This window comes from Liolophura sinensis, chromosome 8 (assembly GCF_032854445.1).
Source record: "Liolophura sinensis isolate JHLJ2023 chromosome 8, CUHK_Ljap_v2, whole genome shotgun sequence".
Classification (NCBI taxonomy): Eukaryota; Metazoa; Mollusca; class Polyplacophora; order Chitonida; family Chitonidae; genus Liolophura; species Liolophura sinensis.
Genome location: NC_088302.1, coordinates 19,244,574 through 19,258,144, shown reverse-complemented (window position 1 = coordinate 19,258,144; position 13,571 = coordinate 19,244,574). Strand labels below are relative to the sequence as shown.

The 13,571-nt window shown below is 40.1% G+C and overlaps 1 protein-coding gene across 1 annotated transcript; it reads right to left on the bottom strand.

Annotated features, from left to right (window-relative positions):
- Positions 1-4,434: 4,434 nt before the first annotated feature.
- Positions 4,435-7,716, bottom strand: LOC135473278 (uncharacterized). The gene is made up of 2 exons (XM_064753126.1): positions 7,524-7,716; positions 4,435-6,163 (listed from the first exon to the last, which is right to left on the bottom strand). The coding sequence occupies exons 1-2, from the start codon at positions 7,714-7,716 to the stop codon at positions 4,464-4,466; spliced, it is 1,893 nt and encodes a 630-aa protein (XP_064609196.1). The 3' UTR covers positions 4,435-4,463.
- Positions 7,717-13,571: the final 5,855 nt, after the last annotated feature.

The following is a 13,571-nucleotide window of genomic DNA, read 5'->3' as shown; positions in this document are numbered from 1 at the left end:
AAGCCGAGAGCAAAAATCTCCTCGGTGGCTTATCGCGGAGAGTTTGGTGATTCCATCAGGAGGGAAATACCATCTAATTGAGAAAGAGCAGGAGAAATTCATGCCTTAATCTTGATTTCTTTGACAAGTTCCTGCTATAGCATTAACCATACGTAACCTCCGGGTATCCAGCTTGTGGCATCCATTAGGCCAAATTAGACTCAGTCTGACTTTAACGCCTCGCGTGTTTGGGTCAGCGACTGTCGTGTTAAAGAAGGCCAGCTTTTGGGCGCCAAGAAAACGGACCTGTTTCTCGTCTCAGCTCCATAAAGGGGATTATATCGTCCAGCTATCACGATAACAGTCTAGGTTGGTCCAGCTAGACTATAACAGCCTGTGTTTAAACACAGACTCGACTAACACGCAATGGATTGGATACATCAATAATAACGACAACTGTACCTCTGATAATACCCCTTAATAGCATCAACTACAGACGCTTTCTTGAGGACGGCATTTGTGAGACACGGGAATTTGCTCAGTGCAATTTGCTTTATTAAACGTTGCCATAAAAACCCTTGTACCAATCTGCTATGGGAAATGACGTGATGTTTCCTAGATAAAAATTCCTTATAAATGTCAGGAATATAATTCATGGCTTTGGTTCTTTCAAAAAATAGCTATAATCATAAATGATAAAAGCATAGGCATTTAACGCTGGACATGTGCTTTTTGTAACCCAGATTAGCTCGATTTTCTAGAGGTTTAGCCTTTAAAGGATGTCTTCAATCCACAGATTTTCGTGCTTATTTTCATTTATGTATAGGCAATGTACGAGTGGCCAAAGTTTTCAGCATACGCAGGCCCATATGCCTAATTATAAATTCGTGGAATGCTATGATAAATCAAACTCAACCACAAAACATTTTGTATTTATTTAACTTTTAACTTGTTATAGAAGGCGTATAGAACTTTCTTTATTTTATCCATTTCCATCTGTATGATTGTTTTAAGAATGAGCACGTTTTCATGGCAGTTAATAACCCGGGGCCATTTTATGACGTATCCCGGCTGTCACACTGTGTGCATTTTAGCCTGCTCTGTAATTGCAACCTGATTTACCCTTAATCTGCAACCTTTTCAACCGCCCCTGCAACCAACGCTTAGAAACATTCTGAAGGAATTATGGGTTGTAGAGAAATAATTTGCACAGTTTTATGAATCTTGCATCTTAGGTGACACACACAAAGCATTTTATCGTCAATAATTGTATGCATAAATTTCAGGTAAAAAAGTGCTTTAGTGGTTGAAAAAGTTGAAGATTTACAGCATTTACACAGTGAAAGCGTACCTGTTTTTACTATACTGAGAGCTTAAATGTCAAATTTATGACACATCTTACTTTTGTTTGATCAGGAATATAGGACTTTTGTTGATTGGAATGGGTAGGCTGCCTTCGTCCAAAACCCTGGTCGAGTCCTATACCAACATGATTGAATCCAGCTCGCGCTTGCTTGCTTAAAACCTTGTGCCATGGGTTTGTATGATCTATGACGATGCGCGGCAGTTTCGTGTAAGGTCTGCACACATTCTCACAACGATAAATACAGGTAAGTGCTGCCCTGCAATTCAAATATTCTTGAATACTCTGTACAACAATCCTCAAATAATAAATTGTTTTCAGTCCTTTCTCTTTACGTTAGCAATGCTTTCAGATATTCAAGTTATGGGATGCATAATGGGTAGAGACAAAGGGAAAATTTATACGAGAGATCTATGCACGCGTTACTGCCATCACAGCCTGGGATATGCCAGGGTAGAGGAAGGGAAGTTACCACTGTTTTTGTCTCCTTTGATTTGAGAGTTACCTCCCTTCACAATTTTACTGGACACATCCTAAGAACCCCCATTTGTATAGTAGGGCTGTACCAGCATGGTTAACGACCTGCACCTCATACATGCAAATACTGTACGACCATTTCACTCTTACCACACCTACAGACATCAGCTCTTCATGCTGCTGAAACGCTTGTATAGCTGACATGGTAAATTTCCATCAAATAACAGATAACTTTAGACACCACATAAATGAAGGATTTAGGCTTTGCCTTCTTCCCTATGTATTTAAATGACAATGATGTCTATTAACGGGAAAATGCAACGGGCACAATTCCATGAAATTCATAAATCAACTGACTGATTAGCCTGTTATGTATCCGTTGCAAATGTTTCAACTTAATCAAAAGTTCACAAAATGTAGTCAACGATGTTTCATCAAAAGTTACAAAAATTTCGAATCATGTCCTGTATGCTCAACGGCCATAAGAGACATAAACATGAGTAAAAGCTCAAAACCAAATATTTCACCAGACCGCAAACCATTGCTTGACCCATTCTGGGACTAATATAACAGAATTTCATCATTATAACATTGTATAAGATTACCAGAGAATATTGTTACACTTATAGTTCAAAGAGTGAGTGAGTGACTGGGGTTTAACGTCGTGCTCAACAATTTTTCAGTCATATGACGACGAAGGAATACTTAGGGTGTATGTAATGTACCACAGGACGGATTTCCACCGCTCTTTTATCTAGTGCTGCTTCACTGACACAACTTACCGAAGGCAAGTAAGGCTCGCCGCCCGAGCCATAATACTGATACGGGTCAACCAGTCGTTGCACTATCCCTTCCATGCCGAACGCCAAGCGAGGAAGTCACAACTTCCTCTTTTAAAGTCTTAGGTGTGACTTGACGCTCTAATAACTGTGCTATCCGGGCCGGTGATAGTTCAAAGACGAAACCTATATATATATATATATATATATATATATATATATATATATATATATATATATATATATATATATATACATTGCCTTTATTCTCAAACGACATTGTTTTTGTTCATGGAGCGTGCAGAACCCGGAAAAGCAATCTCTGCCACCTAACAACATGTCGGAGGACTATATGAAATACATGCACTCCCGCCTGATCATTGGTCTGAAGCATTCGCTTGTTCAAGTTAAAGCCTGGAGACCCCTGGGTCACATGTTCGAATTAAACTCTCGCTTATTTGGCTCCGGATTAAGGTTTGTGAGATATCACAAAGCACTACAGTTTTCTTCCACCATAAGCCTGGCTGATGTTGTGTATACATGTACAATTGTTATGACAAGTGTTTAATGCCAAATAAATACATAGCCATTGTGTATAATACGTTACGACTGGCCTGTTTCTAACATATCGACTTACCTGGAATCTACATCATGTATCCCAGTTGTTCACAAGTGTTTTCAGACTTAAGCCCGGTATAAACTTTAGTCCACACTAAAGTGTCATTTAATTTATATTAGGATGAAGCTGGTATTAAATTTAAGCCTGGCTTAACTTTAATTCACTTTCGATCAACTGGCCTCTGAATGAATATCAAGGGTGCTATTTATTTATTTTATTGAGGATTAATGCTAAGCTCAATTTTGACTTATATTACCTGTAAGGATAACAAGGATTTTATTTATTTACTTTATTTGTGATTAACACTGTGCTCAATAAGCTTTCACTTATATATCCATACTTCAATGCACAGAACAAACCACCCACCCATAGACACCTGATAAACCACTTGACAGAAAGCCGCATCAGAAACAGAGAGAGCTGAATTCGAACATGAGAACTCCTTGGTCAAGTATCTGGGAGTCTCCCAGAGAAAGCGCTTTAACCACTAACAAGGATCATATCATCCGGCGCTTTGGGAGCGGTAGATCCAGGGTCAATCCTAGGCCGAGTCACACCTAAGGCCTTAAAAGAGGAAGTTGTAATTTCCTCGCTTAGCGTTCAGCATGAAGGGGATAGTACAACATCTTACTTGCCTTCGGTAAGGCGTCTCAGTGAAGCAGCACTAGATAAAAGAGCGGTGGAAATCCGTTCTGCAACAAGGAGGCACATTACATGCACTCTTTGGATTCATTCGTCGTCACTAATGCGCCGCCACATCATTTAGTTAGAACTTACGTATATAAGCTATAAAAACACCTTATTTTATTACACTAAAAACGACACAAATATAATTTAAGTATTGCAATTTGCCCGATCGGCCTGTGTTTGTGCATAGGGACACATACACATGTATAGGAAGCCTAAATATGCAAAGCATAAACTAAGCATATTTTCTGCTTAGTTTACATGGGGAAAGGCTTCTAACCCAAGATAAAATTAAGTCAGACACGAAGTAAATCTCATTTTGGTAGATTCTTACACCTTGTCCAGATATAAATCACGTGAACCTAACTCTTGGTATAGCCTTTATGTCTGGTACGTTTTTGTAAAAGGCAATTACTACTAAAGGTCTGATCTATTCAAACCCGAGCGTCAGAGCAGTGTTCATCAACGAAATTGGAGTAGACTTAATTATCATGGGTCTCAACATCCTTCGGTATTTAGTACTCTTCCTGAATGTACCTCGTTTGCAATATTCTGTGTTTCAAGTTCCAGAGCTATGGGGATTGTCTTCTTCCGCGTCGGACTCTCGTTCTCTCTTCACTCCCAAGACAGCCTGTTGTCCCTGGGTCTGGATATACCTGTCCGGATAAACCGCCTGCTCGGCGTATGATGTGGAGGCAGTCTCCGTGAAAGGTATGGTGCTAAGGAAGGGAGATAACTCGTCATCAGCATGGGACAGCACCACTTCCGAGGGCAAGCTATCGCTACCGATTCTACAGTAAAGGTCCATATTGACTCGTACGCTAGCGAGCAATTTTCTGTCAGCGTCAGTTAGTTCTTCTGGTCTCTTTCTACGAAAACGCAGATAATACTTGCGGTTTGCGTGGTGTTTTATGTAGCAAAGGCGACCGATGCCCAGGTCTGCAACTTTTTTGAAGAACAGTTCGGCGACCCAAGATGGCTTCCTGTTGGAGCTTCCGGGTATGTGCACTATGGGAGGGATGGAATATTGCGCTGCCACAGAGGCTGGGATCCCATTCCCATCGTCAGCGTATTCCAGCAGACGACGGATTTTATTGGTGAAATTGACAACAAACTGAGGGGGACTCATTGACATAAAGTCCGGTACAAACGACTCGTGACAGTCGGGTAGTGTTGGAGATCTAATTTCCGGAAATGACGTCATTGGCGATTCGGTTAATGGCGACTGCGATGTTGACTGTACTTGAAAGGACGTCGACGGAAGACATGGACTAGAAGCGTCCACCAACATGGACACGTTATGTAACAAAACCAATTTCTGCTCCAAAAAGTATTTCTGAATGCGAATGGCCATCAAAAATGCGTCTTTATCGACGGTCATGTCCCATTTGAGGAACTGTAGACCGGTGGCTTGAGTGGCGAAAACACAGGCGGTTGTTAAAGCCTTGAGTATGCCAGCAATTCGAACTGCCTGACCGAGACTTTTGTCAATAACACATTGGGCAGCATCGGCGTTGTCAAATTGTGATTTTATGCTCGCAAGTTCTTTTTCTTTAAAATGGTTGAGCTCCACTAACGCTTCAGGACTGAAGACGTACTCTCTTGGCTGTCGATGAAACATGTACAACGTCTGGAAAATCGCTTTTATGGTCGGTGGACTGGGACTAGGCAAAAAAGTGATAGAAGCCTGGGGTTTAGATTGACCGGCCAAATCACTGGGACAGGCGATCAGATAACGGTCGTACAACAACAACCTTGGATTATAAAACAACTCCATCAAGTACTGAGGCGTCGTCATGGCTGTGTGGTTGTAGCACGTTGTTGTCATAATGCTAACCTCGCCATCTTTGGAGGAAAATTTCGGCATGGCGTCATAGAGATTATGTAGCTCTTCGCCTTCTAAAGCAGTACAGTCAGTATTTGTAAGGAGTCGCTTATGGAGGCCTTCTAAGTTTTCTTCTAGCGTCAGCATCTGACCGCCATTTTTCTCCAATATATGGTACAATTCTGTAATGGACGTCGGACCGGCCAGGAGCTTGGGTGGTGAAGGGCTACCGCTAGTCCCTCCCTGATTGGCTGATGGGCGTGTCAAATGCCATTGGCGCTCGTGCTCACACTGCAGCTTCAGGATTGGTCGAATAAGTTGTTTCAAAATGGCTGTCTTTCCGGTTCCCCGTCGAGCGCACAAAATTGTCCAAATAATGGCAGGTTCACACCAATGTTCGTGTACTTTTATGGTTGTGTTCACGCCCATCATATCTGCAAATTCACAGAAAAAAACGGATTAGATGCTTGACAGCAAAATATTCAATGGTTGCATGTACAAAAATCTGTACGTCTAGGTACAATTCCAGGTTGTTAATCTAAACTGCAAGGCTGTATTAAGCACAACCCCTTGGAAACTTGTTATAGCCTTCAACAAAATGTTTCCATTTTCAAATATTACTTATGACACGGAATTAACGAGGTCATTGTATGTAACCAGGACAATCAATATACACCAAAAAGGACAAACAACAGGCAAACGATGTTAACTTAGGAAACTGAGGCGAGGTATAATATTGTCTAATTAGATTTTCAGTTACGACAAGCCAATGTTTTGACATCGTATTACAAGACAGGTACATAACGATGCATCTGAGTGCAAATCGATATTAAATGTTTTCATAATGTCGCAGCTTTATGGGTGGGTGGAGGAAATCGAAATGAACCACTGCCCTATACACATGATACGTGACAAACGTCCTTACTCAAAGTCGCAGCCGAGTTGGATTCGAACATGTGAATTCACTGGTCAAATACCTGACAGTTGCAACTAACCAGTACTTCAACTGCGCCAGGTTAAATTTTATGTTGCTGTCATCAGTATCAGCTTTATCAGTAAGAAATTCTGCGATGGTAGCCTTCTGGCTGAGGTTTCTAAAAAGTGTTTACTTGTCAATACTGATAGAATTAATATATTGCAACAATTCATCTGGTTACAAATCCATTGAGAGCTATACGGTTTTATGTGCTCTGTTGTCTCCTTAGGCCCTATAGTAAACCGGGTCGGTATAATCCCACTTATCCGATCTATAAAATCTGTCTTAACCTCTATGCCCCATACATAAGCCTATGTCACATGCATTCAGTTGGATATATAAGCTATATAAGTTGGATATACAAGCTATATAAGTTGGATATATATCAGCAAAATGTTCAACATGTTCAGCTGTATATGTGTATATGTATTGTATATGTATTGTATTAAGCCTAAGGCTTAATTTTCATACTGGCTGTTTCATGGATAAGACTTCCGTGAACAAGGGTAATCAATAAACGATTTAGGAAAAGAAAAAACATTGTCAGCAGACACAAAGGTAATGACAAATTCAATGCCTGATTATCAACACAAGTACCTGGTCAAGAGCAGCAGCGAAGCTAAACGACATATGTCTCAGTAGACATATTTTATGCTAATATGAAAATATACATAAATATTATTCATGTCTGTTAATTTAGCAAATCTTGCCAGGTCGTCTGCGCGCGACCGATGAGTGCTCCCTCTGGCGGTTGGTTGGACACTACATGTGACCACGCCATTATCGATCGGTTCTCTAGCTAACTAGGTCAGACTCACGTGCACAACAGGTTAGCATAGGAACGAATAGCGACTCTTCTCGGCAGCCTGTTAGCTGGGCGTAGTGTGCTATCAGACATTTCACCGGCGGACTGGAGACAGTGCTGAGATCTGGGAACGGTATCCGTTCGGCTCTGGACAGTCTGTCCATCCAGGAGGCCATGCCTGGTGGCTGATGACTGTTCGCGGACATCGTTGCCTCCTGTACCTGCCCTGTGATGCGAACACTACAGCCCTTGATCGCGAACCGAGATGCTAGCTGCCGTCTGTCTGCCTACACAACTTTCAGCCTAGGTCACTCTAACTAACCAGGCCTTGTCTGCTAAGCTGCAGTAAGCCGAGCTAGGCAGAGCTATAAATACAGCACGACGCAGCTGCTAGCTAACTAGGTATAGCGAACACTGGAATAAGTCGAACATCAGGTTGGGGCAAATATGGGATAGAATAGGACAATGATGGTGGCGTTTCTAGTCGTGGAATAGGACGGTTATCTGACGGTTGGAAAATTACACTAAAAAAAATTAATCTATTAAATTGAACAGAAAGTCCGTTATCTGAGTGATGCTAGAATGTGTTCTGTTCATGCATCAGATTATTCTGTTAAATATAACACACGCATTCTATTTATTCAACATAACCATTCTATTACACTAACAGGATTAATTTTTTTCAGTGTAAGGGGAATGAACAAATTATAAAGTTGCGTTCTCGTCGGAATGATAGATTTAGGCATGAAGCCAGAAGTACCTCTATAACACCATAATGACACAAATTCTTACACAGGTATACGTTGTGATAAGTATTTACTTTCGAAAGTTGGAGGGTTTTTTCAATAGATATGACCAAATACTAAGAGTAATAAATACATTGATCTCATTAGTGACCGATATCCGCAGATACCTAACAACAAAATCAGTTTCAAAAACTAGAATGACTTACGAGACAGAAAATGACCATGGTCAAAAAAGAATTACCTAGCCCGATATGTTATATCCAGAATTTTTATTTGACAAGCCAAATTCAGTAGAAGACATAGCCATCATACGATGACGATCTGTATAATTAAGGGAATTGCACAGAACTCAGTAGGGCAGGGGTTTCCTCAATCTGTTTTTTCACGAAATTCCTGTAATTTCGTGGAAACCATCTCTTTATACCTTTTAGGTGTCCCGCGATACTGTACAGATATTAACATTATGGTTTTGTGCATTCACGCATTGAATACTGCCAGCTGCCGGTATTGGTAAGAAATTCTTCCACCCTAACTAAGTTAATAAACCTAAGAAAGACCAGTCCTGTTATCTCGTCCGTTTTCAGCTTTTTGATCAAGGTCATCTCCAAATCCATCTTAGCAATACCTCTCTTTGCGTTCAGGTTACTTGTCGATTTGGTTTCTCTGTGGAAACTCTCGTACACGATGATACTGTTGGCTCCGTCCAATCATTAACAACTAAAGACACATCCTATCTATAAACTGTGGACAGTTTACAATAATATTCATAATTTCTGTAATCCATTATTTTGTGACGCTAATATCAATAGAGTAAAAACATAAATATTCGCAAATACATATAGGCCAGTTTATATACTCAAAATCGGAAGGTTTGAAATCGAACCCATCAAACATACATGATTGGCTTATATAGACGTGAGAACGGCGAATGCTTTCTGACAGCGGATAGCTTGATTATTTTTTTTTTGACAGAGGAACGACGTGCACATTGTTTAGTGATGAATATATTTTTAATCTATTACTTTTTCTCTTTTGTTGCTACAAGCTCGAAGGAATCAAAACTAGGGTATTGACGTGTCCATACGTTTTGTGTTCGTATTGTTACTGTATGTCATAGAATATTAACTGATGGAAGACAAATTTATGTGCTATGTTCACTGTGACCCTTTTAACATCTTATAATTTACGTATTAACCAAAGTAATCGTGGCACGGTACTCGTCTTGGTGGACTAGTAGCAACATAGTGCTGTTATTATGGGTGAAAAATGATCTTATTCAAGGGAGACAATTTGCTTGGTAGAATCAGAATGACAGTATTTGTATGTATAGCCCCCCTTGCGCTTCAGCGCTAACGCGGTGTGGTTAGTGTAGGACTGACCATTGTTTGCCCCACAAAACGTCAAGACAAGAGTGAACAAGTTGGACCAGAAGCGGTGAGGGTTATTTGTTGCCAGTTGTAGAGGTAAATCGGTCATGACTTGTTCATCATCTCCTTTAACGATCATCGCGGAAAGCGAAATCATACGCCTATCTTGAGAGCACGAGGTCCTTTAACTATCATTAACATTAACATGTCATGCCTGGTGGGAAGTATAATGCTGAAAGTTAGATTTGCTATACATTTATTTAATTGTGGTGCAGTGATTTTCCCCACTATACAGTGTCTATTGCAAAAAAAGATATTTCATTGTGACTGGAACAGGCTACCATTTTTCGATTTTATGACCTTTTCATCGCTTAACTGTATGTTTGGAGCTTTAGACGTCATATGGTAAACATATAACAGGAAAAGAAGAATAAAACAGAAATGAAAAAAGAAGTAGCCTTACGAGTGTCAGCAGCTGTCACTCACAGCTATAGTCAGTTTCGCTTCTTGGTGTGCACAGTACCTTGCACTGGGGCCGACTGGGGCCATACCAGATTCTTTATCCACGGAAATCTGTCCTCAAGCTATTTGACAACACCAGACGTGTGTAAAACTTTTCTTATACTTCTTTGATATTCTTTGGATACATCACCACGGCATGGCTGTAATACTGCTGATGTGCGGTTAAGCCATAATCATTCATGTTTTGGATCCTGTATTACATCAGTTGAATTTAACACTATCTCTGCTGTAGAAAGATAACCGAACTTTGCATTGATTGGTCGATTAGTTCTTAGACAGCGGTCTCGTTATTTTCTTCCAGAAGCTAACCAATTGATGCATCACCTAGTTTATGAGTATCGCTTTTTTACATGGTCGTTCGTCAGATCTGACACAAAGAGCTAGTTGATTGATATGGGATCACCTGATTGATGAATCGTTTTAATGAGAATGCATGCGAGCTTTTTATTTGTCCTTCTACTTTTGCTTTAATACATTTACTTGGTTTCCAGACCTGCTGATGGTTCAACGAAGCGGTTGTGGTCATCTGCAAACCAAACGTTATAATTCGGCGATTTGAAAACAACCCGAAAAGGTACACTGTTTTTAAGGCATAATAAAACATATTGTGCATGCTGTGTGATGGAACTTCGCCCTTGTAGAATATAACTTCTCTCGAACCAACAATTCCTCACATCTCTGCCCACAATATGCACTATCTGTATAATATAGTCAGTAAAGCAAAAACAATTACCTCATGAAACAGTAGATAAATGTTACACCCTACTTTATGTGTTTTCCCGTTAACACGTGTATTTACAGCTATTTTGCGTGCGCATTTATCATTTCTATTGTATTTTAATTTATATTTAGAATCTGTTGTTACGGAAACTGTTGGTCTTAGTTTGCATAAATGAATGAATAAATCTCTCACGCTTGTATTGAATATTTTCATACAGGTTGTCCTGCATTAATTTACAGGTACATGTAAATTTAATTATGTAATCAATCTGCATTTATAGTTCATGAATATGTAATGCTTAATAATTTTCGCAAAAATGTAGATGGCCGTTTCATTAGCCTAGATATATTAATACTTGCATACAAATATCGTTCTCTTTTAGTATTATGTCACAAATGAATTCTCCCTGAGTAATTTCCCTAAAACTTATGTTTATTTTTGTTAGTTAATTGATTAAATATGAACGTGTTCCTGTCCCTGTATCAGGCTTCATTTTACCGCCATTATCGATTCAGACCTTCTACCGAGTTTATTTGTAGTCTGCTGGAGCCCCTTACCTGTTTAAATAAGAATGTCATTAACCAAATATTATCAGCGATTATGACGAGGCGAGTTGTGTATGGGCGTAATTAAGTCTGTGTTTTCATACACTCGTAAAGCGAACGAGGCCTTTGCATAGCACCGTACGATCGAATTGTCGTCCAATTTTGAATAACGGAGCGTCGGTAATTCCCTTTGTATTGACATAAAGTAATAGCGGATAGAAACCGTGCGCCGTTCTCTTCACACGCTAATTGCAGGTGAGTTAAACTCTGGATGCAGCTTAGTGGATCAGTCTACATGGGAAATATATTGAAAAATCGATGTGATTTGTGTATGAAAGCGAGCAGGGTAATTTAGAGATTTAGTTCTGGTTTGGTCCGGTTAAATCAGCCATGACGTCACCCCGGTAAGTCCATCAGCATACCTGTACCGGTGATTGCAATTTTCCTCAGGTAACAGCATCGATTTTTGTCTCAGGTGACTTTGACAAATATGTAGGATTTACTGATCAAACTTGCTTAGGCAGGCACTCGATGTAATCCTATGAACTTCTCTGGTAATCTTCACGCAAATGTTCATGGTCACAGTGAGGTGGCTAAGTGTTTAGAGCGTCCTTCTCTCAAGTCAGGAGCCATAATCATGTGCGAGGCAGGTCCTCAGTAAGTCGTCAAAATCATAGCTAAATTCATCAACTGGCAATACCTCCCTTGACGCTCAGTGTTTACTGGAGATAGCGGAATAGTTGGTCTGCTCTGGTGTTTCAGTGAGGCTGCATCACAACTACGTCGCCATTAAAACTGACCCGATACAAGGAAAGCCCATCATGATATAGCGGAAATATTGTTAAGATCAATTCTTGAACGTCTTGTTAAAAATCACGGAATATTTATTTTTCAACAAACAATGTTAATGTGGGATCCTGTCATTAATTTGTTTTTCAGATTTTCAGGATTTCTGGGATACGAAAGACGTCTTAACTATAGGGTAAGCAGCTCGTTAGTAACAAAATGCAAGCGAGGTAACTCTTGTCGGCAATAATATTTTCTAATTTTAGGAGGCACAAAAAGCAGTGTTGACCGCGGACCCTTCAAAAGTATTGTGTATCGATCCGGAAGGATCGTCGAAAGGGCCCCATTCCTAAAAAAAATCACCATTAAAAAAATTCACAATATCTGCATTTCACTCGAAAAGTCTATGCCTTGTACTAGTACCAGCCTCTAAATGAATAGGATGTTAATTAAAAAGACAGTGTGTCAAAAATGTGACCGATGGACCGACAAAGACACAGAGAAGGGCTGATTAGCGAGCTGCTTATTTAGCAGAAGCTACGAATAGGTGCAATACTTAAGAAGAGATAGCACAGAACAGCTGCTTGTATACGATGCAAACGATATTCTGGTTCTAGAACACAGTATGACAGTATTTCGTATATTACCAACAGTGCCTCGAAGGAAGCGGTTATTATTTACTTTAGACACAACAATATGTGAATAGTGACTCTTGTCACGGCTTTGCGGCCTGTGACTAAATTTGGCCGCAAGTGTATTTACCACATTTCATAATGAAAATGGGGTTATAGCATTACTGCAACAATGCTACATGTCCTCAGAAATAGGTGATTTGAGTTTAATCCAGAGACTGGCCATGCCAAAGACAGAAGCCTCACTTGTATGAAGAAGGTTACGTTTATGAGTGGAGGAAACCGGTTAGAACAGGATGGTAACCGCACTTCAGGATCCTCCTGACTTAAAGCATCCAGGGCCCAGTCTCACAAAGATACTGTATATGTACGATAATCGCACATATAAGACAATGGTACGGTAATAATGACGTACAAAATATCGTAAGACAAATGTACGATAAAAAAAATGTCGTACGCCACTTTGTTAAACTGGGCCCAGAGCACCACTCACACCTAAGGGTTTTAATAATTAATTGAACGCTCAACGTAATCGGGAACGTTAAGTACTTGTCGGTCCCGTGTGTGCGGTGTGCTGTGAATACCATATATAGCGGAATCGGTAGCTGTTAAACTGAAACAGCAGTTAAAGATGTACTTTTCAATGGGTCCTGCCTGCTTCATGAAGGCAGCCTGGTGATGTATTCATGACAAAATGACATCTCGACAAAGCAAACAAACTTATCCATAATATACTGTTTCA

Bases quoted from the DNA above. Each gene is read 5' to 3' on its own strand.
- LOC135473278 (XM_064753126.1), bottom strand. From the start codon at position 7,716: ATGTCCGCGAACAGTCATCAGCCACCAGGCATGGCCTCCTGGATGGAC. The intron at 6,164-7,523 runs GTGAGTCTGACC...GTGAATTTGCAG, and splicing joins TATGCTAACCTGTTGTGCAC to ATATGATGGGCGTGAACACA.